At 39.7% G+C, this 24281-nt stretch overlaps 1 protein-coding gene across 5 annotated transcripts in view; it reads right to left on the bottom strand.

Annotated features, from left to right (window-relative positions):
• The window catches only part of TMCC1 (transmembrane and coiled-coil domain family 1), a 160320-nt gene that overhangs the window by 59511 nt on the left and 76528 nt on the right, over positions 1–24281 (bottom strand). The window contains exon 1 of one of the 5 annotated variants that reach the window (XM_068559411.1): positions 9897–9934. The exons of 3 other annotated variants lie outside the window; for them this stretch is intronic. In XM_068559411.1, coding sequence (XP_068415512.1) covers positions 9897–9920 — 24 coding nt within the window. In that variant the 5' untranslated portion in view covers positions 9921–9934. Of the gene's footprint in view, positions 1–8059; positions 8160–9896; positions 9935–24281 lie in introns of those variants that run through there. One more of the 5 variants, XM_068559410.1, reaches the window with a different exon arrangement.

Genomic DNA, 24281 nt, shown 5'->3' with positions numbered 1-24281 from the left:
TACAGTCTAGAACCCTTGCCTCCAAGGCGAAAATGTTCACTCTGATCGTCAAAACCACAACCACCTGGTCAGTGAGAACCAGTAAGAGTTCTGCCTTACTCTAATCCTGCTTTCATGCCCCCAAAGAAGTAATTAATTGAGTATAGTCTTTCGATCTTGCTTATTGTTTGAGGTATGAACAGCTGCCATCTGGATGTCCTGCACTTGGCTTTACTATTTCTCCCTGCCCAGCTCCAAAACTCAGAGGTAATTTTTATATAATTAACTCAGTGGAGAGTAACAGTGAGTCAAATGATGCAAGCAATTTACCAGAGCTTGTACTGGGGAAACCTAAGATAAACAGACAAAAATTAGACTGTTTCATATAATAACCTATATTTGATAAATCATGTATGATAAAAGGTATGTATGATAAATGTAAATGTAATGATGAAGAATGTAAAAGCAGCATTAGTTTAGGAAGAAGTATGTAATAAAAGTTTCATCTTCCTCTACTGCTCTTGCAAATTTTGTGACCTAGTTGGCAGTTCTCTTCTTCAAAATAAAAACAGAGCTTTTAGAAATTAAAAGAATTATCTGAATAGAGAGAACAAACTACTGGTTTCCAGTTAAGGAGAGAGGAGAGGGAAGGGGGAAGGGGCACCATGGGGAGAGGGGATTAAGAGGTACAAACTACTATGTATTAAATAAATAAGCTACAAGTATATATTGTACAGCACAGGGAATATGCCAATATTTTATAATAACTATAAATGAAGTATAACTGTTAAAAATTGTGAATCACTATGTTATATACCTGAAACTTGCATAATACTGTAAATCAACTATAGTCCAATATATATATAAAAATGAATTATCTGAAGATGCAGAATTATGGTAAACTTCCTCTAGACTACTCACTCCCCCATTTCATTCACATACGAATCCATGTAGTCTTTACTTCTTAAAGATTTGTTTTCTAATTATCAGCTTCCTACTGTAGCCCATTCTGTTCCTAATAGCTCTTTTGTGAGAATTATCTTGGAGTATTAGATCTTTCTGAACACCTCATCTCCAGTGATGGCCATTAACAGAATAAAAATGAAAAGCCTTTCAATCTAGGACACTTTAAAAAATTCCTGTGAACCCACCGGACAACTGTAAAATAGGATGATATAGGATCCAATTCCCTAGTAAGGAAGAAGGCTTCACTTTGGCGCAGCAGGGGATGTCAAAGATATTTAACATTGTTGAACTTCAACTGGGTATCAAAACATATTCTTCTCATTTTAAAATTACAAACTCTCCCTCTCCCTCTCTCTCTCTCTATATATCTATCGGTGAACTTCTCTGGGTACACTGATAATGTAAATACCTAGCAGTGTATCAGAGAGTGTATATGTTTTATACTTTGATAGAGATTACCAAGTTGTCCTCCAGAAAGATTACAGCAATTTACAATACTACCCATAGTGTAGGTGAATGACTGTGTCAGCTCTAGGTATCAAACTTTTGTATTTTAATTAATCTGATAAGTGAATATAAGATCTCATTTTAATTATCAATTGCATTCTTTTAATTATGAGTAAACGACCATCATTTGATACGTAATTTGACCATGCATATTCCTTCTTCTGTGAGCTCCTTGGGACCCTCATAAGAATCTCTTCCCTGAACTTGCAATCAGTCCCTACACTGATTAAATTAAAATGTCCCTAGATCTTTCAAAAGGACAATATGTATGAGGAACCACTAAAAAAAAAAAAAAAAAAAAGCCAACTTGAATTAGGCTTCTCCACTCCCCAGGAATGATTCTGTATAAACGGCTCCTCACAAGGTTCTACCGAACAAAAAATACTGTCTTCCACCCAAGTACCAATTCTAAACAGTTTGAATTCTCTATTTATCCTCAGACTTCAAACAACCACTAAAGTTTTCATTAAGAGCAGATAATAATGTAAGGACATATTCTAATCATATTTCCTGGGCTTATATATCTCAACTTTTCTTATTTTATTTGTCTGGAAAAAGAATTCTGAATTGTTCCCCAAACTATTTAAAAATCAAAGACAGGCTCCTAAATATATCTAACTGGTAGAGGAATCCCTGTACTTTAGGTACTGAAGATGCACATGCAGTTCATACTCATACACACACATACACATGCACACGCGCGCTCGTGCTCTTCCCTTGCCATCAACCCCCAACCCGCCCCTTACATATGGAGGTTAGGACTATAAACAAGAAGATGACAATTATGGCAATTTACAAAGGAGCATCTCTGAAGTTGTCTTTTCTGTATTAGACCTCTTTAGACTATTTACTGAAGAGAAAAATGTTTTCCTTCCTACCTCCAACCCTGTCCCCATTCCACCTTATAACACACACACACTCCTGTCCACGCTCAAGGCGAAACGTATATGAATTTAGGTCCAAATGAGCCTACTTTTAGTTTAAAGGCCTGTTGTTATTTAATTAGAATCAAATTAGTGACATTCCTTACTCTCCAGCTGAAAGCAATCTCCCTTCTCTGAAGTTCTAAACTATATCCTTTTCATTATATACTACCTTCCTATTTTCATTTTTTTGCAAGCTTTTATACTTTCTAATAGAGACCACAAGTCCTTAAGTCAGGGCTGTGTCCTACACATCCCTGAGCTCCTTATAGCACCCACCACAGTACTTTATACTGAGTGGCCAGTCACTGTTTCCATTCTTTTTTTTTTTTTTAATAATTATTTATTTATTTATTATTTATTTTTGTCTGCGTTGGGTCTTCGTTGCTGTGCACAGGCTTTCTCTAGTTGCCGTGAGCAGGGGCTACTCTCTGTTGCGGTGTGCGGGCTTCTCACTGCGGTGGCTTCTCTTGTTGTGGAGCAGGGGCTCTAGGTATGTGGACTTCAGTAGTTGTGGCACACAGACTCAGTAGTTGTGGCTTGCGGGCTCTAGAGCACAGGCTCAGTAGTTGTGGCACACGGGCTTAGTTGCTCCGCGGCCTGTGGCATCTTCCCGGACCAGGGCTCGAAACTGTGTCCCCTGCGTTGGCAGGCGGATTCTCAACCACTGCACCACCAGGGAAGCCCTGTTTTCATTCTTGTATTAAATGAGTTCATATTTGTAAAGCGCTCTGAATAGTGCCCGCACATGCAAGTGCCACTGAAGTTTATTAAATATTATAAATGAAAGAAACATAATTTTTCTCTTCTCTCTACTGAATTCTTCCTATCAGCATGATTTTTTTCCATTTCCCACCTTAAAGAAATTTCTTTTTGACTGCATTTCCTCTACCAGTTACTCCCTACTTCTCTGCTCCTTATTACAGTAAAATTCATAAAACTCACTGTCTTCAAATTCCTCTCTTCCCATTCTCAAAGCCATTCAACTGGATTTTATCTCATTCTGTCAAAAAGTTTTTGTCAAGGTGACCAATCATCGTCACATTACTAAATCCAAAGACGAGTTCTTAGTCCTCATCTTACTTGACCTATCAGTGTGGCACGTGACACAGCTGATGTTTCCCCCCTCCTATGAAGACTTTCTATAGTTGGCTTCCAGTACACATACTCTCATTTTCCTCCTCCCTCACAGGCTCCTCTTCCACTTCTCAAACCGGAGTGCTCAGGGCTCATTGCCTTTTCCTCTTCTCTTCTTTACACTCATTCTCTCTCTTGATGACTTCACCTAGTCTCATGACTTTAAATATCATCTAATTGTGATACCTTCTTAAATTATATTTTCAGTCTCGACGTCTCCTAAATTCCAGTCTCATACAGCCAACTGTCTATTCGACATTCCCACTTAGATATCTAATAGACACCTCAAACTGAACTCTTCCTCTTTCCCACAAAACCTGCCCCACCAGCAGACTTTTTACCTCAATGACAAATCCATTCTTCCAGTGTTCAAGCTAAAATCCTTGTAGTCATCAATTTCTCTCTTATAGCCAATCCATCAGAAAATCCTGTTGGTTCTACATTCAAAATACATCAAAAATCTAAATACTTCTCATTATCTTCACTTCTACTACTTTAGTCTGAGCCATGATCATATCTTGTCTGGATTACTACGATGGCCTCCTCACTGGTCTCCCTTGTTGCCATATAATCTATTCTCAATACAACAGCCAGAATGATCCTTTAAAAACCTAAGTCAAATCACGTCACTCCCCTGCTTAAATTTTTCTATGTGTCCTCCTTACACTCAAAGAGAAAGCTAGTCCTTAAAAATGGCCTTCAGGGGCACACCTGATCTGGCCCTCTGTGTGGCAGATTAATAGCACAAATTCATCCAATCTAGTATGCCCTTCCCTTTACAATTTGACTTTGCCATTCCTCCCATCAAGAGATGGAATCTATTTCTCCATCCCGTGATACAAGGTTTGGCCATGGACTTGTTTTGGCCCAGTGAAACATTACCAAATGTCGCACAAGCAGAGACTTGAAAAGTGTTTGTGCCTGGGGCTTGCTTTCTCTTGCTATACTGAGACCTTCAGCAGGCTTTACATCTCAGTCAATGACAACTCCATCCTTATAGCTGTTCAGGCTAAAATCCTTGTACCACAAGGAGAGAGGCTCAGCTGTACCAACCGCCAAACATGTCTTGAACCACCTAACGACTACAGTGACTCCCCAGGCAAGACCAGCACAAGAACACCTAACTGAGCCCAGCCCAAATACCTGACTTGCAGAATTATGAGCAAATAAAATAGCTGTTTAAAGTCACTAAGTTTTGGGGTGCTTTGTTATACAGCAATAGATAACTGAGGCACTCGATTACATCTTTGACACCCCAATTACTACCACTCTACACTCCCTTATTCTTACTCTAGTCACACCAACCTCTTTCCTATTCCTTGTATCCATCAGGAACGCTCTTGCCTTTGTTCTGTACCCTCTGTCGGGAATGCTCATTGCTCAGACAGCTGTATGGCTAACCTGCTTGCCTCTTTCAAGTCCTTCCTCAAATGTCTTCTTTAATGAGGCTTACACTTACTATCCAATTAAAAATGGCAGCCCAGGGACTTCCCTGGTGGTGCAGTGGTTAAGAATCTGCCTGCCAATGCAAGGGATGCAGGTTCGAGCCCTGGTCTGGGAAGATCCCACATGCCACGAAGCAACTGAGCTCATGCGCCACAACTCCTGAGCCTGCACTCTAGAGCCCGCAAGCCACAACTACTGAGCCTGTGTGCCACAACTACTGAAGCCCCTGCGCCTTAGAACCCGTGCTCTACAACAAGAGAAGCCACTGCAATGAGAAGCGTGTGCACCACAACGTAGAGTAGCCCCCACCTGCCACAACTAGAGAAAGCTCGTGTATAGAAACAAAGACCCAACGCAGCCAAAAATAAATAAATAAATAGATAAATTTATCCAAAAAAAAAAAGGCAGCCTGCCCCCAGCACTTCCAATCTCCCTTTCCCAGCTTTATTATTTTATAGCCCACACCTCTCTAACATAATCCTAGTTAACTTAATAGGCTTATTACTTGTTGTCATCTTCCCCAACTAGAATGTAAGCTGCATGAGGGCAGACAATCCATCTCAACTCCCAAACTCTGATATACAGCAGAATCTCAATAATTGCTTGTTCAGTGAACAAATGATTGGTCTACACCACCCTCTCTTTCAGATAGGATATACTGGAGCTGTGGCATTTAATAATTTCTGGCGTGAATTAAAATAATCAATGACAAATGTTTTCAAGCATTAGGTGAGAGTTCTCGACCTGTTTTCCCTCTAACAGTCTTAAGGGATATAAAACATTCTCATGAGGAGAAGGAAGGCATTTTGAGCACTGGGAGGAAGGAAACACTGCAACATGAAACAGTCTCCTTCTGCTGCCTTATTGTACACTTCTCATCCACCATTCAAAACCACTATTCTAGCTATTTCTTCTGAATGAAACTCAATTAAAAAGAAATCCCACAATTACAAAATAATGTGGGCAGAACTTTGCATCATTCCTATGGAATCTGACTTTTATGTGGCATTCTGAGCCCTATGGAGTGATGAGATTTAGGTCAAGCAGCAGTTTGAGGGTTTAGATGGGAGGGGAGTTTTGTTTTATCTTTCAAAAGTTCACCATTTAATAAAGTGACAGCCTAATGTAAATAACAAATGTTTAAATGATAGCATCTATACAGAACCAAATGATTACACATGCTATGTTCTGAATTGTCACTGTAATTTCCGTGCATTTGTACAGAAAACCAAGGCAACTTATACAGATGTGTGGTGCTGCAGGGTTATTAAGAAAGGAAAGAGGAAATTATTCATCTTTAAAACTGGTCAACATCTGGGAATATTATCTTATGTATTTAAAATATAAGTTCAATATATACAATGCATTCTATAATATCCCACTTCCGGAAACTCTCCCATTTCTTTCCTAGAGTCTGATATGTTTTCCCCTCTAGAGTTTTCTTCCTTCAAAATGTTTATTCTGTAGTTTTTACAAAGTGTGTGGCAACCTCATGCAAGGAGGTTATATGTAAACCCCTATTTAGAGCAGTTTGATGTATCCAGATAGCCATATTAAGAATTTCAGGAACTGGAGCAAGTACCTCATTTCTGAACATTTTAATCATTGTTTCAATAGGAGTATTTTAGTTCACCAGACTTGACGAATAGTTTGGGTAAGTGAGACAGAGACATGGGTAGTGAAGCAAGGAAACATGATCATTCACTCAGGTACTAAGTATACACTTTTGGCAAGCTTCCTCTACTCATGGATTAATGCAATAAATGGAGAAAATAAAATCAATTATAAATATTTAGATTATGTCTTCTGTTTCCCTCCTCTTTTTGGACTGTCAATAATGGTGAAAAAGGAGTTAACTTCTGTTTTACTATCAGTCTCCACCCCCTATCCTTTTAGGGTTCACCTATGAATTCTTTCCTTTTGACCACCCCATTCAACCTGGGCTCGCATTCTTAATAAAACAAAGATAAGTAAACTGACCTTTTATAACCTCAGAACAAACAGAGATGTGCCAGGGTTTTAAATTCCAAGAGACAGAACAAACAACAGAAAAAAAGGGTACAGAGCAGGGGTACAATCTGTTAATAAAGTTGGCATTTAAATTATCAACCAAAAGGAATAAGAGAGTAATTTAATACCAAACTTCAGGGTGAAAAATCTGTTTGGATCTTAAATCCAGTGGCTCACACCAAACAATATTAATAAACGTTAGCTTTAGAATCAGGTAAAACTACAAAGACTCTGCTTTGCTTTTAGCATTTATCTCAGAAAATATCTATGCATCATTTATAAAGCCAACACCAAAAAACCATGGTAAAATCAAGCTACAGGCAAGGTTTTGTACGCATGACTATGGATGAAATGTGAAAACGGTGGCTGTGTTGCATAAAGCTGGATCACCCTCCCATCTAGCTGTATCTCAGGGACTTGCTCTGGTGATCTGAAGACATGAACTTAGCACCAAGATATGTGCATACTGCTTTACAATTCAGAAAATTGCCAAGTCTTTGGGAAAAATACACTGAAAACAAGTAGCTGAGTAATAAGAACCGTTTTTGTTATTTTTTTAAATGTGAGAAATATTTCAAATGGTTTTAATCCTAATCCTCATGTGTTATGCATGCCTGGCATCTTCAAATTTAACCCAAGCTTTTCCCAAGCTGCCAAAGGCAAACGAAACTCTTTTGTTCATTGAAGAAAACACTTATTTTTGGATAACTATTTAGCCTGAGAGAGTGAGGATGACATTTACTCTGCACTGAAACAGCCCATCATACGGGAGAATGGGGACACACTGGTATGATCTGAGCATGACCACACAGCCAAAGAACACCCTGCGCATTCTGCCTAAACACCTATGGGTAAAATGAACAACTAGGAAACACATAATATGCTTCTCAGTTATTGCAGCCTCACACAAGTCAGACCCAAAATAGCGAATACCCGTGGCTGAGATCTACTGTTGAAAAATGCTAAGTTTCAGCAGCTCACAGCATTTCCTGTGTCTGTCTATTCAACCAGCCCCCACTTAAAGCTGTAGAATTATAAGATTAAGGAAGAGATTTTTAAAAAAGACAGATACACACACATATACAACATACGGTTTCCGAGGAGAGTGAGGGTTCCATGCTTGTGAGGGAGAAGGAGGAGGAATGTGTCGAATAACCCTCGGGTTTCTCCCAGATTTGAACATGCTGTACTGTGGCATGAGGTCAGCAGAGACTGACACCAGCCCTGTGAGGCTGAATTCTACCCTGACAAAGCAGTATCACTGTAATATGAAGCAAGAGGATCCAGGGCATGTTGGCCGGTGTACAGAGTGGCTGTTCTAGAAAGTAATGGCAATTCCAAAACAAGAGATCTATGCTGTCACATGAGATAATCTTCAGCCCAGTTAAGCAATAAGCACCCAAAATACTTTGAATCCCAAACACAGGCAGCTCAAAGCATCAGGAAAATACTTTTTTCCTCAAACCTATTTTGTGTCTGGAGGAAATGAACAGGAAGTGGGAAATTTGAAGAACTATTGGTTACTTTGTTTTGTATCACAAATAATATACTGATTCTATTCTAAGATGAGGCACAGTCTTTTGGCCACTGTGACCTAGCTGAGGAGCCCCAAAACTTCTCTGTGACTTTACAAGGAAGAAGGGAGAATATTCTGAAAAATATTTCTGGTAATAGATATATGCTGGAACTTAAGATATGGTTAAAAAACTTCATTTCTCACATATACCCAAAAAGCAGAAGTTGCTACGAACCTAATGCATATTATTGTTTCTTTTTAGGTCACCAAGAATGTATACAACTGTACTGTTAGAAATTCTTCCCTGAAATAAGGGGAACACACAAAAAAAGGTCCCAAATAGAAAAAGGAACCAGAAGACGGAATTTCTGTCAAGAGAAAACATAGGACAATGTATATAATCCTTTACATTTTGTGGTCTCCCTTACATTATGAAAGTTTTACTCTAGACCAAAAGTGACCCAATCCTTTTATCATTCTCAAAAAGACAAAACTATGGTGAAAAGAATGAATTATGAATTATGGATTAATGGTGGGGTTAGGTGTGACTACCAAGGCAGTCTTTCAGAGTGACGGAACACATGAACACACACATGCACATGCAAAATTAGCACACAGCATCAGCTTTCTCTCAAATGTCTCTCAAGTTTTCTTCTGAATACCAGTTCTGCCATTTCTGAGAAGCACAGCAGTATAAATGAAAACAACTCAGGCCTTCGTAATTTCTGAGACTCTTACTTCCTCTTCAAGGGCTTCAGACTGCCTCACATAAAGCATGAGCCCAATGTATATTAGCTACCTTTCCTATTCATATTTGCATCACAGATCTATTCTCATAGACACCAATCACCACGGATTTCTATGCAGAAACTAAAAGTTTGCAAAACAGAATTAGAGTTCAAAGTTCTTTGCTTCCCCTGTGCCAGCTGACGACATCTCCAACAGATAAACTGCATCAAAGAGAAGCATGTCTACTGCTTGTTAATTTAGTAGCAGCAGCAGCAGCAGCAGCAGGATGACAACTAAAGCTTGAACTTTGTACTTGTTGTCAAGAAGAAAATGGCACAGGATAAATCAATGAATAAAAACTGTTCTGCTCTTGCATTCTTTTCCGGTCTTTCTGTACTCTTTTTCTGGTCTATTAGTCTTATATTTCCAAATAATATTTCTCAACTCAACCATGGGAAGGATAAGAAGTGTGAAAAGAGCTGAGAGATCAAAGCTATGAAGCACTCAAGACCTGCTTAGTTCCATATTTGGAAATTAATCATAGACACTTTATTGGTGGGTGAGAAGGGTCTTCAAAGGGTATGAATATGAGAATTAATTCTAAGAAGTGACATCCTCTTGGTTCAAAGCAAAGTCTACCCATCTCCACAAACTATAGTACTATTTTGGCCTCTTGTACTCACCTCCGCTTTCCACTCAGACTTCATTACCTCATCAGTGTTCTGTCTTCCCTCTGTCTCCTGAAGAAAAATGTCCAAGATTCCAGAAGACACATGGATAAACTATTATATGACTGTGCTTCATAACATTTAGCTCTTCTGGGACTTACAAGTTAATCAAATGGGATATACCTATGACCTTTAACACATGGTAGTGTTCCACCTCACCACTGAGATCACCAATCTCAGGACTAATCATCCCTTTGGAATTACATCTTAAGCTTTCATATATAATAAATTAAATCTCACTGGTGCTACCCTATTCCTTCCCCCTCCTCTGCCCACTAGGATCTACTATCTTTCAAGACAAAGTCAAGGTGGTAAAAAGAAATCATGCAGAACTGTATTAGAATCACGACTCTACTGATTACTGACTGTGCAACGTTCATAACCACTGAACATCAGTTTCTTCATCAAAATAAGAATACAGCACACCCTTCAGAATTGTTTTGAGCACTGACACACATACTATCAGATGCTACTACTACTACAGTGAATAAAACCAAATTTCAAGAATAATCTCTTCTATGTACATGGCTCTTTATGGAAGTTTTCAAAGTAATTAATTCAACATAATCTCCATTTTACAAAAAAGGAGGTTGAGGCTTGCACAGGTCTGGAATATGGTAGGGCCTCTGTAAATATCACCTACTATTCTGTTTTTTTTTTTTAGATTTTTGTTGTTGTTGATGTGGACCATTTTTCAAGTCTTTACTGAATTTGTTCCATTATTCCTTCTGTTTTATGTTTTGGGTTTTTTGGCCCCGAAGCACATGGGAACTTAGCTCCCTGACCAGGGATGGAACCCGAACCCCCTGCACTGGAAGGTGAAGTCTTAACCAATGGACCGCCAGGGAAGTCCCTATCAGCTACTATTCTGAAGGCTGACTTACTCCAGGTTACGTAACTAGTGTAGGTTAGGATTAGAATGGAGGAATTCTGACTCTTCACTAACATTCTTTTTGTTTTTGTTTTTTTTAATTGGTTTTTGGCTGTGTTGGGTCTTCGTCGCTGCGCGGTCTTTCTCTAGTTCTGGCGAGCAGGGGCTACTTGTCGTTACGGTGCGCAGGGTTCTCATTGCGGTGGCTTCTCTTGTTGCGGAGCATGGGCTCTAGGCGCGCGGGCTTCAGTAGCTAGCACGTGGGCTCACTAGTTGTGGCTCACAGGCTCTAGAGCGCAGGCTCAGCAGCTGTGGTGCACGGGCTTAGCTGCCCCGCGGCATGTCGGATCTTCCCGGACCAGGGCTCGAACCCGTGTCCCCTGCATTGGCAGGCGGATTCTTAACCACTGCGCCACCAGGGAAGCCCTAAAGCACCTTTTAAAAACTGATTTTCTGTTACTCATGGCACCCATTTCTCTTTCCGTTTTTTCTGTGTGGCCACTGGGACTCTCTTTCCAGTGCCAGTGTCGGGGGTCGGGGGGGTACGGCTTGCTTTGGCTTTGTGTCTGTGACATGAGTGGGACCAGGAGGATCCGAGCCTGGCAGCGAGGTCTGGGTGATGGGGGTGGTGGTGCAAGTTCAGAGCCCAGTCAAGGTGGGGTTGGGGTTGGTTTGCGCCGCTATCCGTGATGACGAGTTCCTTGGCCAGCAGGACGCGGCGGTTCAGCTCCTCTCAGCCCTGGGAGGCGCCCGCATCCTGCAACCACTAAGGCAGGAGCACCGGGGTCCCGGGTCCCGGCTCCCGCCGCCCGTGAGTACAGGCGTCCTCTGCCTTCACTAACATTCTTTTCACTATTTTGCCATTCAGTTATTTGCATCCATTTCTGTGCTTCTGTGTTTACTTGGAGGAAATAAAATTATAAATTATATTTCTCATGCTCTAGCTCTGTCATTTATTTTTTCTACATTGGCTTTCTTTATCTTGTAAATTTACAGCAGCTTTTGCATACTTAAAGTTCCCTCAACGTTCCTCTGTACATTCATCTTAATAACTGAAGATTCCATGACTTATTTCAACAAAAGAAGTTAAGACCATCAGATCATTTCTTGATAGACTTCTAACACTACAACTTAACTCTGTAATTCCAATACTGTTAATTCCTCCTCAGCAGATGTCTCATCTATTACTTACGGTTTCCAACGGTCTGCCATGGGGAAAGGACTCTCTGATCTAAATATCTTTTTTTAAAAAATATTTATTTTACTTATTTATTATTTTTTTGGCTGCGCCAGGTCTTAGTTGTGGCACACGGGATCTTTGTTGCAGCATGCAGACTTCTTAGTTGTGGCATGCATGTGGGATCTAGTTCCCAGGCCAGGGATCGAACCCAGGCCCCCTGCATTGGGAGCGCAGAGTCTTACCCACCGGACCACCAGGGAAGTCCCTGGTCTAAATATCTTGACCTCACACTCTTCACATAATATACCTAGAAGCCAGATCAGAATTCTTTCATTTCTGCCATTTACATCTCTCCTTTTAAAGCAATGCTTAAGAATCATTTCCTTTGCCAAGACAACTCAATAGTCTTTTCAACAAATGATACTGGGACAAGTGGCTATCAACATGCAAAAGAATGAAGTTGGACTCTTCCTCACACAGTATACAAAAATTAACTCAAAATGAATCGAGGATCTAAATGTAAGACCTAAAACTATGAAACTCTTAGAAGAAAACATGGGTGTAAATCTTCATGATCTTGGATATGGTCAATGGTTTCTTAGATAGGACACCAAAAGCATAAGCCACAAAAGAAAAAAAAATAGAAAAAACAGACCAAACTTCAAAGGACACCATTAAGAAACTGAAGAGACAACCCACAGAATGGGAAAAAGATTTTGCAACTCATAAGCGTTATAAGGGACTTGTACATAGAATATATAAAGAACCATTACAACTAAATATTAGAGAGAAAACCCAATTTAGAAATGGGCAAAGGACCTGAATAGACATTTCTCAAAAGAAGACTGACAAATGGCCAATATGCACATGAAAAGATGCTCAACATCATTAGCCATTAGCGAAATGCAAATCAAAACCACAATGAGATACCACTTCACACCTAACTAGGATGGCGATAATAAAAAAGACAGACAATAACTAGAATTGGTGAGAATGCAGAGAAAATGGAACCCTCATAGATTGCTGGTAGGAATGTAAAATGGTGCAGTCCCTTTGGTAAACAGTCTGGCAGTTCCTCAACTGATTAAACAGAGTTACCAAATGATCCAACAATTCCACTCCTAGGTACATGCCCAAGAGAAATAAAGACAAATGTCCATACAAAAACTTGTACACAGATATTCACAACAGCATTATTCATTGTATCAAAAAAGTAGAAACAGGGCTTCCCTGGTGGTGCAGTGGTTAAGAATCCACCTGCCAATGCAGGGGACACAGGTTCGAGCCCCGGTCTGGGAAGATCCCACATGCCGCAGAGCAACTAAGCCCGTGCGCCACAACTACTGAGCCTGCACTCTAGAGCCCGCGAGCCACAACTACTGAGCCTGCATGCCACAACTACTGAAGCCCACGCGCCTAGAGCCCGTGCTCCGCAACAAGAGAAGCCGCCTCAATGAGAAGCTGAGAAGCCTGTGCACTGCAAGGAAAGGGTAGCCCCCGCTCTCTCTCAACTAGAGAAAAAGCCCGTCCACAACAACGAAGACCCAACACAGCCAAAAATAAATAAATAAATAAATATATAATTTAAAAAAAAAAAAAAGAGAAACAACTCAATGTCCATCAACTGATGAATGAACATATAAAATGTGATATATCCATATAATTGAATATTATTTGGCAATAATAAGAAAATACTGATAAACAACATACAGTATAATCTTATAAATTTATTTATTTATTATTTTTGGCTGTGTTGGTTCTTTGTTGCCGTGCGCAGGCCTTCTCTAGTTGCAGCAAGCAGGCGCTACTCTTGCGGTGTGCGGGTGTTGCAGTGCGCGAGCTTCTCATTGCGGTGGCTTCTCTTGTTGCGGAGCACAGGCTCTAGGTGCGGGGGCTTCAGTAGTTGTGGCTCGTGGGCTCTAGAGTGCAGGCTCAGTAGTTGTGGCGCATGGGCTTAGTTGCTCCGCAGCATGTGGGATCTTCCCGGACCAGGGCTTGAACCCGTGTCCCCTGCATTGCCAGGTGGACTCCCAACCACCGCGCCACCAGGGAAGCTCCACACAGTATAATCTTGAAAACAGTATGCTAAATTAAAGAAGTTAGTCACAAAGGACCATACATTTTATGATTTGCTTTGTATAAAATGTCCAGAACAGGCAAATACATAGAGACAGAAACTAGATTAGTGGTTGCCTAGGGCTGGGGTGAATGGGAAGATTGGGCAGTGATGGCTAAGATGTACGGGGTTTCTTTTTTGGGTAATAAAAATGTTCTAAAATTAATTGTGGTGATGGTTGCAAAACCCTGAATAAGGTAAAAATCATAGAATTGTAGAGCTTCAATGGGTGAATTGTATAGTATGTGATTATTCTTTTAAAAAACTGTTAAAACTTGTTGAAAAGCTGTTAAAACTTAAAAACCATTCCTTGATGAAATACTTCTAACAGGACTTGTGCCCTCCTCGGCCACCCCAACTCTTAAGATCAATACAGGTTTACTGCATAGATGGTACTTGATTACAGACAGAATGGTATATACCAAAGAAAGAGTCCTAGCCAGGGAGAGAAGAAAACAGACTCAATCCCAGTTTTAGCACAAATAACCTGTGCAGACAAATCTCAATTAGCCCCAGTTTCTTCATCTCTGAAGTCTCTTATGATAAAATTCTTGGCTGAATCAACTCTCTTAGAAAGATTTTCTTGTAGTTTGCACAAATTTGAACTTAATGAGCAGTTGAGAACTCTAGGGAGGCTGGGATAAGGGATAAAAAAAGAATTAAACATTCCTATAAAAGGCTTCTGTAGAAAAGTGCCATTGTACTTCATGGTATCTATTATGGTGAATCTCTGGAATATGCAGCTACTCCTCTACATATATAAAGTATTCAGAGTAAAAAATTTTACCATGAAATAAGAAAAACAAAGTTGTATTTACATTACACAAATGGCACTGTGAAGTATATGTGATTGACACCAGAATTAGAAATACTCATAAAGCTGTTATGCTGTAATGCACCATTGATTCTTTTGGATAACGAAATGTCTTTTCATCCCAAACAACATGTTACTATTTTCATTACAACTACTACTTTCGGGACTTCCCTGGTGGTGCAGTGATTAAGAATCCGCCTGCTAATGCAGGGAACCCCGGTTCGATCCCTGGTCTGGGAAGATCCCACATGCTGGGGAGCAGCTAAGCCCATGCACCACAACTACTGAGCCTGCGCTCTACAGCCTGCGAGCTGCAACTACTGAGCCCATGTGCCGCAACTACCGAAGCCCGTGCGCTCTAGGGCCCACGTGCTGCAACTACTGAAGCCCGTGCGCCTAGAGCCTGTGCTCCGCAACAAGAGAAGCCAGCGCAATGAGAAGCCTGCGCACCACAACGAAGAGTAGCCCCCGCTCGCTGCAGCTAGAGAAAGCCCGCGCGCAGCAACGAAGACCCAACACAGCCAAAAACAAATAACTAAATAAATAAAATTTTAGAAATATATATGTATGTATATATAAACATATATACATATATAATATATACAACTACTACTATCAATAACCACCAAAAGAACAGTGACCTTCTAAGTACTAGGCTCTTCATATACATTACTTCATTTAATCCTCAAAATACCCCACACTCTACTTATTCATTGGCCTCATTTTTAAAGATGAGGAAATTAAGGCTCAGAGAAGGTAAGCCACTTGGTTACCTTTGCTATTCAATCTATCTTCGATGTTCTCATAGAGGGGCCTACTTCAAATGACAAACCAAATCCCAAGGGAGAGGCTTCATTTTATTCAACCTATCCTAAAGGAAGGTAGCTACCTTGCTAGCTTCATTTTTGTTCCAATGTCTTTAGATTCACATTGTGACAGCAGCTCAAAAGAACTGGATGGTTTGTAAACAATGTATACATTAGCATGGTATCCATCACCCTTGGGCCTTGGCTCCTGAACCTCTCTCATCCTGGAATGCCCTTCTAACTCTCTCTATATCCCAGATCACCATGATCTTAAAGGCCCAAATGCCAATGCTCCCATGAAGCTTTCTCTGAGTTCCCTTTGAGGAAATCCTTTTCCCAACTCTGATAGCATTTCACGAATGAATAATAAAACACCTACTCTGAGCCAGATATTGTGATAGGCACTGAGTTAGTTATATTTACTTTTTTATTATATGGTGCAGACCAAGGAAATTAATTGTATGTATGTTTCGCTCAGTGTATAAAAACTGGTAAAGAGGCTAAATGGTCTGCAAAATGCACTGCCCTGATAAAGAAAAAAATCTTGATCATAGCTTCAAAAACATGGATAGGGACTTCCCTGGTGGTGCAGTGGTTAAGAATCTGCCTGTCAACGCAGGGGACATGGGTTCGATCCCTGGTCCGGAAAGATCCCACATGCCTTGGAGCAATTAAGCCCATGCGCCACAACTACTGAAGCCCGCATGCCTAGAGCCTGTGCTCCGCAACAAGAGAAGCCACCACAATGAGAAGCCCGCGCACTGCAAACAAGAATAGCCCCCGCTCACCCCAACTAGAGAAAAAAGCCCATGCACAGCAACGAAGACCCAACGCAGGCAATAAATAAATAAATAAATGAATGAATGAATAAATAAAAACATAGACAATGGAGGGTGAGAGAGGCATTTTTGAGTTCAGTTTCTAAACTCTAAGAAAAACTTAAAACTCACAACCTGGTTGCTATTTATTAACTTATTTTCTTAACTTATTTAAAATTCAGGTTTTAAAAAATACTTTCACTGTTTCATAAAACTTAAATCAAAGCTTTTCTTGCACTTTGGTAGGTTTTGACTGCCAAGTTTCATTTGTTTAAAAAAAAAATTAGTCATAACAGCATCTAATGAAGCTGTTCACAGTGAAAAGCCTCTTTAATTCTAGTAACACCAAAGAGTATGACTTTTAAAAAGTTTCTTTGAAATTATCCAAATCTCTAGAGTAAATATGACTAATGTTGTGTTCCACGTACCAAATTAGGTGCAAAATGGATGCTTACACTGCTGATAAGATATTTAAACCTTAATTTCACCTTGTAAGTTTAACACTGGTACCAAGTAGGTATCTAAAGGTGAGAGAGCTCTTGTAGCAACTTCAGGGAAAGAGGTAGAAGGTGGCAATGAGGCTGGTTTGTTGTAGAAGTTTTTAGAAAATCAAGTATTTTTAAGTTGAGACAACCCATTTATCTTCACCACTTTCTAAAAAAAATAAGAATAGCATATTATGTAATCTTCGTATACTACTATATTGAGAGTTTTACACATATTCAGTATAATCTCATAACAGCCCTAGGAGGAAGTTGTTACCACCACCATCTTCAACTCAAAGATGAAGCTGAGAGGATAAGAAACTTGCTCAAGGTAACAGAACTGATAAGTAAAGAAGAAGGGATTTGAATCTAGGTTTTTCCAGCCTGTAAAGCCTATCTGTGCTTTCAACTTGTATGATAATTTTTGGTAATCATTTAGAACACAGCACGAATCTTCAAGACTTCCCCATTATCACACAATATAAAGAGAATAAAATTTCTTAGAAAACACGCACTTCACTGTCATGTGTTAAATCAAATTAAACTAGATTTCAAGGTACCAGCTATTAGCGCTGGAGACACTGATCTCGTAGGAAAATTCTTTTTATTTTTACTTTTATTTTATTTATGGCTGTGTTGGGTCTTCGTTTCTGTGCGAGGGCTTTCTCTAGTTGTGGCAAGCAGGGGCCACTCTTCATCGTGGTGCGCGGGCCTCTCACTATCGCAGCCTCTCCTGTTGAGGAGCACAGGCTCCAGACGCGCAGGCTCAGTAATTGTGGCTCACGGGCCCAGCTGCTCCGTGGCATGTGGGATCTTCCCAGACCAGGGCTCGAACCCGTGTCCCCTGCATTGGCAGGCAGATTCTCAACCACTGCGCCACCAGGGAAGCCCCGGAAAATTCTTCTATTCAGGAGTACAAAAACAAAAACAAAAAAACAGAGAAAACAAATTTCCCAACAGTTTTAAACATGCATTCACATTTCTTGAAACTCACTCTTCTCTTTGGCTTGTATGATGAGATTATAAAACATTTTGTTGTCACGTCCTGCACCAACTCCACACCTTCTCTTGTGGGCTCATAATCAGAGTAACATCAACAGCTTCTCAGCCACAGTGCCAAAGCCGAGCGCTTCTCTCTGTAGCTCGGCCTCTTCCAAGACCAGCTTCACATTTCTCTAACCCTAGCTGTTGCCACAAGAATCCTCCCCCTTCAAAGCAAATGCCCTGATGGGAAACCTTGTACATCTACAGTTGTGGTGTGTAGCCTCTAGGGCAGCGCTGCCAGATGTTCTGGATCCTAAGGGTATTGGTCTTTCTTTCTCCACCTCAGGAGCACAAAGCATGACCTCGCTACTCAAAGAGACAGACATGGCTGAACCCCTCTTCTTTTTGTCTATTTTTTAAATCCCTGAAAGGGAGGAAAAGAAATTAAGTACTCTTAGAGAAGATTTAATGAATATAGATGTAGCTCTAAAAACTGTTTTAATTTTCAATAATATGCAGACTGATGACTACTGTGTAATATCAAGTGTTAGAAAACTTGGTCCTAAAGTGATTCCACTAATAAACTCGATGATAAGGAGACAATCATAATTACACTCAACGCTACTTGTGCGTTTGTATAATAAATGTTTTTTCCATAAGGATATTGGAAGGCTAAGGAAATTCAATAGAGCATTCCCGGCATTCTTAAAAGAGAAAATGGACCACTGTAAGGAATATCTGAAATACTTAGATTCTCACTAGTTTTAAAATTAGATGAAGTCACACCAGGTTTATTATTCTATATGCTTAGTCCCCTCACCTTCTTTTTGAGAGAGAGGGGGACAGGGGCAAGTGTCTGCTGTGTTCAACACTGTGGCAACAGCATCTGTGCAACGCCCAGCACGTCACCAGTACTCAGTTGGAGATAATAGTATGGAGGAGCAGAAAGAACACCTACTTACTTTCTTACTTTGTTATGTAAACTTGGGCAAGCTTTTTGAATCTCAGTCTCAGTTTCCTCATCAGTAAAACAGGAATAATATTTACTTTGTATAAATGCTGTGAGAATGAAATGAGTTAATGTATGAGAGCTTTTTCTTCTAGGCACATAAAAGGCATTCAATAAAATGTTAATCCCCCATATACTTGAAGCCTAATCTAAAATATAAATTTAACCCTGAACGCATGCTCCATTAATGCAGGCTGCAAAAGGATTCTTAAAAATGAATTTTTACAGGCTGCTCAGTTACCCACCCTCTTTTTGTTTTATTTTATTTTATAAATAGTTTATTTTCCCTACAGTTCAATTGTTTTTTTTAATGGCACAATGATTTTTTTTTTTAACATCTTTATTGGAGTATAATTGCTTTACAATGGTGTGTTAGTTTCTGCTGTATAACAAAGTGAATCAGCTATACATATACATATATCCCCATATCTCCTCCCTCTTGTAATTTTTTTATTATTATTTTATTTTATTAATTTTTGACTGCATTGGGTCTTCATTGCTGTGCACGGCCTTTCTCTAGTTGCGGTGAGCGGGGGCTACTCTTCGTTGCAGTGTGTGGGCTTCTCATTGCGGTGGCTTCTCTTGCTGCGGAGCACAGGCTCTAGGTGCGCGGGCTTCATTAGTTGTGGCACGCGGGCTCTAGAGCACAGGCTCTGTCGTTGTGGCACACGGGCTTAGTTGCTCTATGGCATGTGGGATCTTCCCAGACCAGGGCTCAAACCCGTGTCCCCTGCATTGGCAGGCGCATTCTTAACCACTGCACCACTGGGGAAGCCCCCAACCCAGTTCTTAAAAAATATTTTTAAAGATGGTTTACAGTAAGAAACAGGGACATCCCTGGTGGTCCAGTCCTCAAGACTCCACGCTCCCAATGCAGGGGGCTCAGGTTTGATCCCCCGTCAGGGAACTAGATCCTGCATGCCGCAACCAAGAGCCTGCGTGCAGCAACCAAAAGATTCCGCACACTGCAACGAAGATCCCGCGTGCCGCAACTAAAGACCCAGAACAGCCAAATAAATAAATATTTTTAAAAAAAGAAGCAAAACAAGAACATTGAAACAAGGATAAGTAAATATGTACTACCATATAAGTAAGTAGAGAAATAATTCATAAACTTAGACTAAATATTACAGCACTTGCTAAAACTAGACCTAAAGTTTAAGTCGAAGTCTTCCTGGTAGACAAAAAAAGTGAAAGCAAAATATGATGAGCAACTTTTCTCTTCTCATACATAAAAACTAACACGGATTCTTTTAAAACTGGATTTTTTTTTTTTTTTTTTTTTACTCTGTAATGTTTACCATCTCCGCTGTTTGCCATACCATCATTACTCAGCCTCCACTGCTGATCAGTTGAAAGCACAAAGACCTGGCGATTTTCTAGGCCTCAATATAAAGATTACAAAACATTCTCTCTTCAGGCTTTAAACATGACCAGCTATCATAGTAAATTAAATGTTGAACCAAAGTTTCCCTTCATCAAGGCTATGACAATTTCCCCGATGCCATTATATGGTTAAGTGCTTCCTTTCAGTTTGGTTGTGACAACAATGGTCAAACTTCTCACTTCCTTATGATAATAATAATTCATGAGATGCTAAAGGGAAAGTAGGCTGATACAGTTCTTGCAGGCAGAACTCTAATCAACAGGTGGGGGTGAAAACTGCAAGTGGGGGTGAAAACTGCAAATGGGGGCTTCCCTGGTGGCGCAGTGGTTAAGAATCTGCCTGCCAATGCAGGGGACACGGGTTCGAGCCCTGGTCTGGGAAGATCCCACGTGCCGCGGAGCAACTGGGCCCGTGAGCCACAACTACTGAGCCTGCGCGTCTGGAGCCTGTACTCCGCAACAAGAGAGGCCGCGATAGTGAGAGGCCCGCGCACCGCGATGAAGAGTGGCCCCCGCTCGCCGCAAGTGGAGAAAGCCCTCGCACAGAAACGAAGACCCAACACAGCCAAAAATAAATAAATAAACTTATTAAAAAAAAAAAAATCACAGCAGAAATTTAAAAAAAAACCTGCAAATGGAATTATAAATCATTTAGCAATTCAAGCACAAAAGAAATGATTCTTTTCAGATATTCCAAAATATTTTTTGGAATAAATAATTTTTAAATTATCTCTGGTTCGCTTGGTCCATTTTAGGTGAACGGTGGATAAAAGTTGCAGCCTGCAACACTGTACTACTGATTCAATTCCAAAATTTCAAATACTCAGGAAACAAAACAAAAACCTGGGCCTCTACTTAAAAACAGAGGAATTTTATGACACTGAGCAAGAGTTTTAACGATTCAGCAATCCCACTCCTGAGCACATACCTGGACAAAACTGTAATTCAAAAAGATACATGCACCCCTATGTTCACAGCAGCACTAATCACAATAGCCAAGTCATGGAAACTATCTAAATGTCCACTGACAGATGAATGGATAAAGAAGATGTGGTACATATATATATATATATATATAAAATGGAATACTACTCAGCCATAAAAAAGGATGAAATAATGCCATTTGCAGCAACATGGATGCAACTAGAGATTATCATACTAAGTGAAGTAAGTCAGACAAATACCATATGATATCACTCATATGTGGAATCTAAAATATGACACATATGAACCTATCCACAAAACAGAAACAGACTCAAAGACATAGAGAATAGACTTGTCGTTGCCAAGGGGAAGGGGGGATAGGAGAGGGAAGGACTGTGAGTGTGGGATTAGCAGATGTAAACTATTCTATATAGGATGGATAAACAAGGGCCTACTGTACAGCACAGGGAACTATATTCAATATCCTGTGATAAACCATAATGGAAAAGAATATAAAAAAAAGAATGTATGTGTATAACTGAGTCACTTTGTTGTACAGCAGAGATTGGCACAGCACTGTAAATCAGCTGTACTTCAATAAAAAAAATAAAAGAAATCAGGCACAAGTCTTACAATAAGTGATGAAATGGTTATGAGCCTGTTATGAAAAATAACTGCTTTAAAACTCTAAGAAATGGAGAGGAAAAAAAGAAGTAATGGGTAGAAAAGAATGCTTTTAATATTGATATTTTTCAGCATAAGATCCAGTATTTATTGGCAAATAACTTTCTTATAAAAATAATTATCGGGGTGGGAACTGGGAGAGATCCTATGGTCTAAGTGTTTGTGTCCCCCCCCAATTCATATGTTGAACCCTAACCCCCAAAGTAATGGTATTAGGAGGTGGGGGGTCTTTGGGAGGTGATTAGGTCATGATGGTGTAACCTTCACGAGTGAAATTAGTGTCCTTACAAAAGCAGCACTGAAAAGAGGCCAGAGAAAGCTTCCTTGCCCCTTCCATCACTTAAGGTTATAGTAAGAAGATTCCCGAATATGAGGAAGCAGGCTCTCACCAGAAACTGAATCTGCCAGCACTTAATCTTGGACTTCCCAGACTCTAGAACTGTGAGCAATAAATTTCTGTTGTTTATAAGCCACCCAGTCTATGTTTTTTTTCTGGTATAGCAGCCTGAATGGACTAAGACAGAGGGCTTTATAATCATCATCGTAGTATGCAAGATTTTTAGAATTCTAGAAAAGCAAAAGTTTACTTGACTCTTAATAAGTGACGTGTAAAAGACTGGCAAGTTTGGATTAACTATGAGTAATGAATAAAACTGTAATTTCTCATAATTCAGTAATTATCAGCACAGGCTGTGGAGAGAGGCACCTTCTAGTTGACCCAGAATTCGAAGGAATATATCTATTACAGTATTAGAGCAATGTCTACCAGGATATGAGGTCATCAGGATTCTAGACGGTCCTGGGTTGCAGAGCTGAACTATATTATTCGTGTATTTAGTCAGCATCCAACTAATTATCCTAATTCAACTATCTAAAAGTAAGAAGAAATTGTGACCTTCACTGTAAGAGTCTGGCGATCTCTTTTCTATTCTGAAACTGAAACAAAAAAATAGAAATATCACCTATGTAGAAGATTTTGAGAGGCATTTTCCTGGACTCTGATTCAGGCATACTTGAAGCCAAATTTGTTTGGGCTAGTGTTCTCCTTAAAAGATCTGCAGGAAGATTAAACCACTCCTTCCAGAAGTAAATATAAAGACTGAAAGCTAAAGATGGGTTGCTGACTACTCAAAATAAGGAACAAATGGAAGGAGGGCAATGCAATAAATGCCCTCTTCTTCCTTTACTTCTGTGGAAACGGCAAAACCAAATCAGAATAATTCCTCCATTTGATACAATCGTTAATCCCTATGAGAGCTAAAACTGCTTGCTAGGTCTGAGACTAGACTGACAAAAAGAAAAGGAGAAATCAAAACTCTGATGTCCTGGGATGCCAAGCCAGAGTGCTAAATTCATTCGTTCATAAATTCATATATATAGTCATTCATCCAAATGTTTTGAGCTTATGGCATTTGTAAGGCTTTGTGCTAGTATGCATGGAGAATACAAAGATGACTGTGTTGCTGAAAAGCTGTATGGAAACTAACACCTAATGTAAGAAAATGTAGGTTTTCAAGTATTTAGCACAATGCCTGGCACATAATAAGCAATTAACAAATGCTAGCCATTATTCTCAAAAAATCAAATGGTTATTTAGATGATATAACAATGTTCACTAAACAATTCTTTTGATAAATATTTTTTAAAAAATAACTTTGAGATATAATTCACACATCATTATAGTTCACCCATTTAAAGTGTACAATTCAATGATTTTCCTTATATTCACAGAAATGTGCACCCATCACCACAATTAATCTTAGAACATCTTCCTCACCTCAAAAAGGAACCCTGTACCCCTTAGCCATCACCCTCCTATTCCCCCATCTCTCCTGGCCCTAAGTAACCACGAATCTACTTTCTGTCTCTATAGATTGGCCTATTCTGGATATTCCATATAAATGGAATCATACAATATGTAGTCTTTTGTAATTGGCTTTTTTTCCTTAACATATTTTTAAGGTTCATTCTTGTTGTAGCGCATGTAAGTACTTCTTTTGGATATTTCCTTAAAGTGAAGCCTTCTTTTGAAAAGCAAATAATCACTCCCTAATTTTAAGAATAAATAAATATTTCAGTTTGCTTGGGGTTTGTTATAATAGATGCCAGGACACAGCTCTTCCTCATAAGTTTGAAGATATTTCATTACAAAGTAAAATTTTAAAGTCCTCAAATCTAAACAACTTCTGAAAATCATTTTTTTAAATGCCCACATATTTAGACATAAGGACCTTAATGTGTCCATGAGTTTATTATAAAACAA

The sequence above is a fragment of the Eschrichtius robustus genome, chromosome 12 (assembly GCF_028021215.1).
Source record: "Eschrichtius robustus isolate mEscRob2 chromosome 12, mEscRob2.pri, whole genome shotgun sequence".
Classification (NCBI taxonomy): Eukaryota; Metazoa; Chordata; class Mammalia; order Artiodactyla; family Eschrichtiidae; genus Eschrichtius; species Eschrichtius robustus.
Note: the sequence above shows the minus strand (reverse complement) of the source record. Positions and strands in the feature narration are given on the sequence as shown.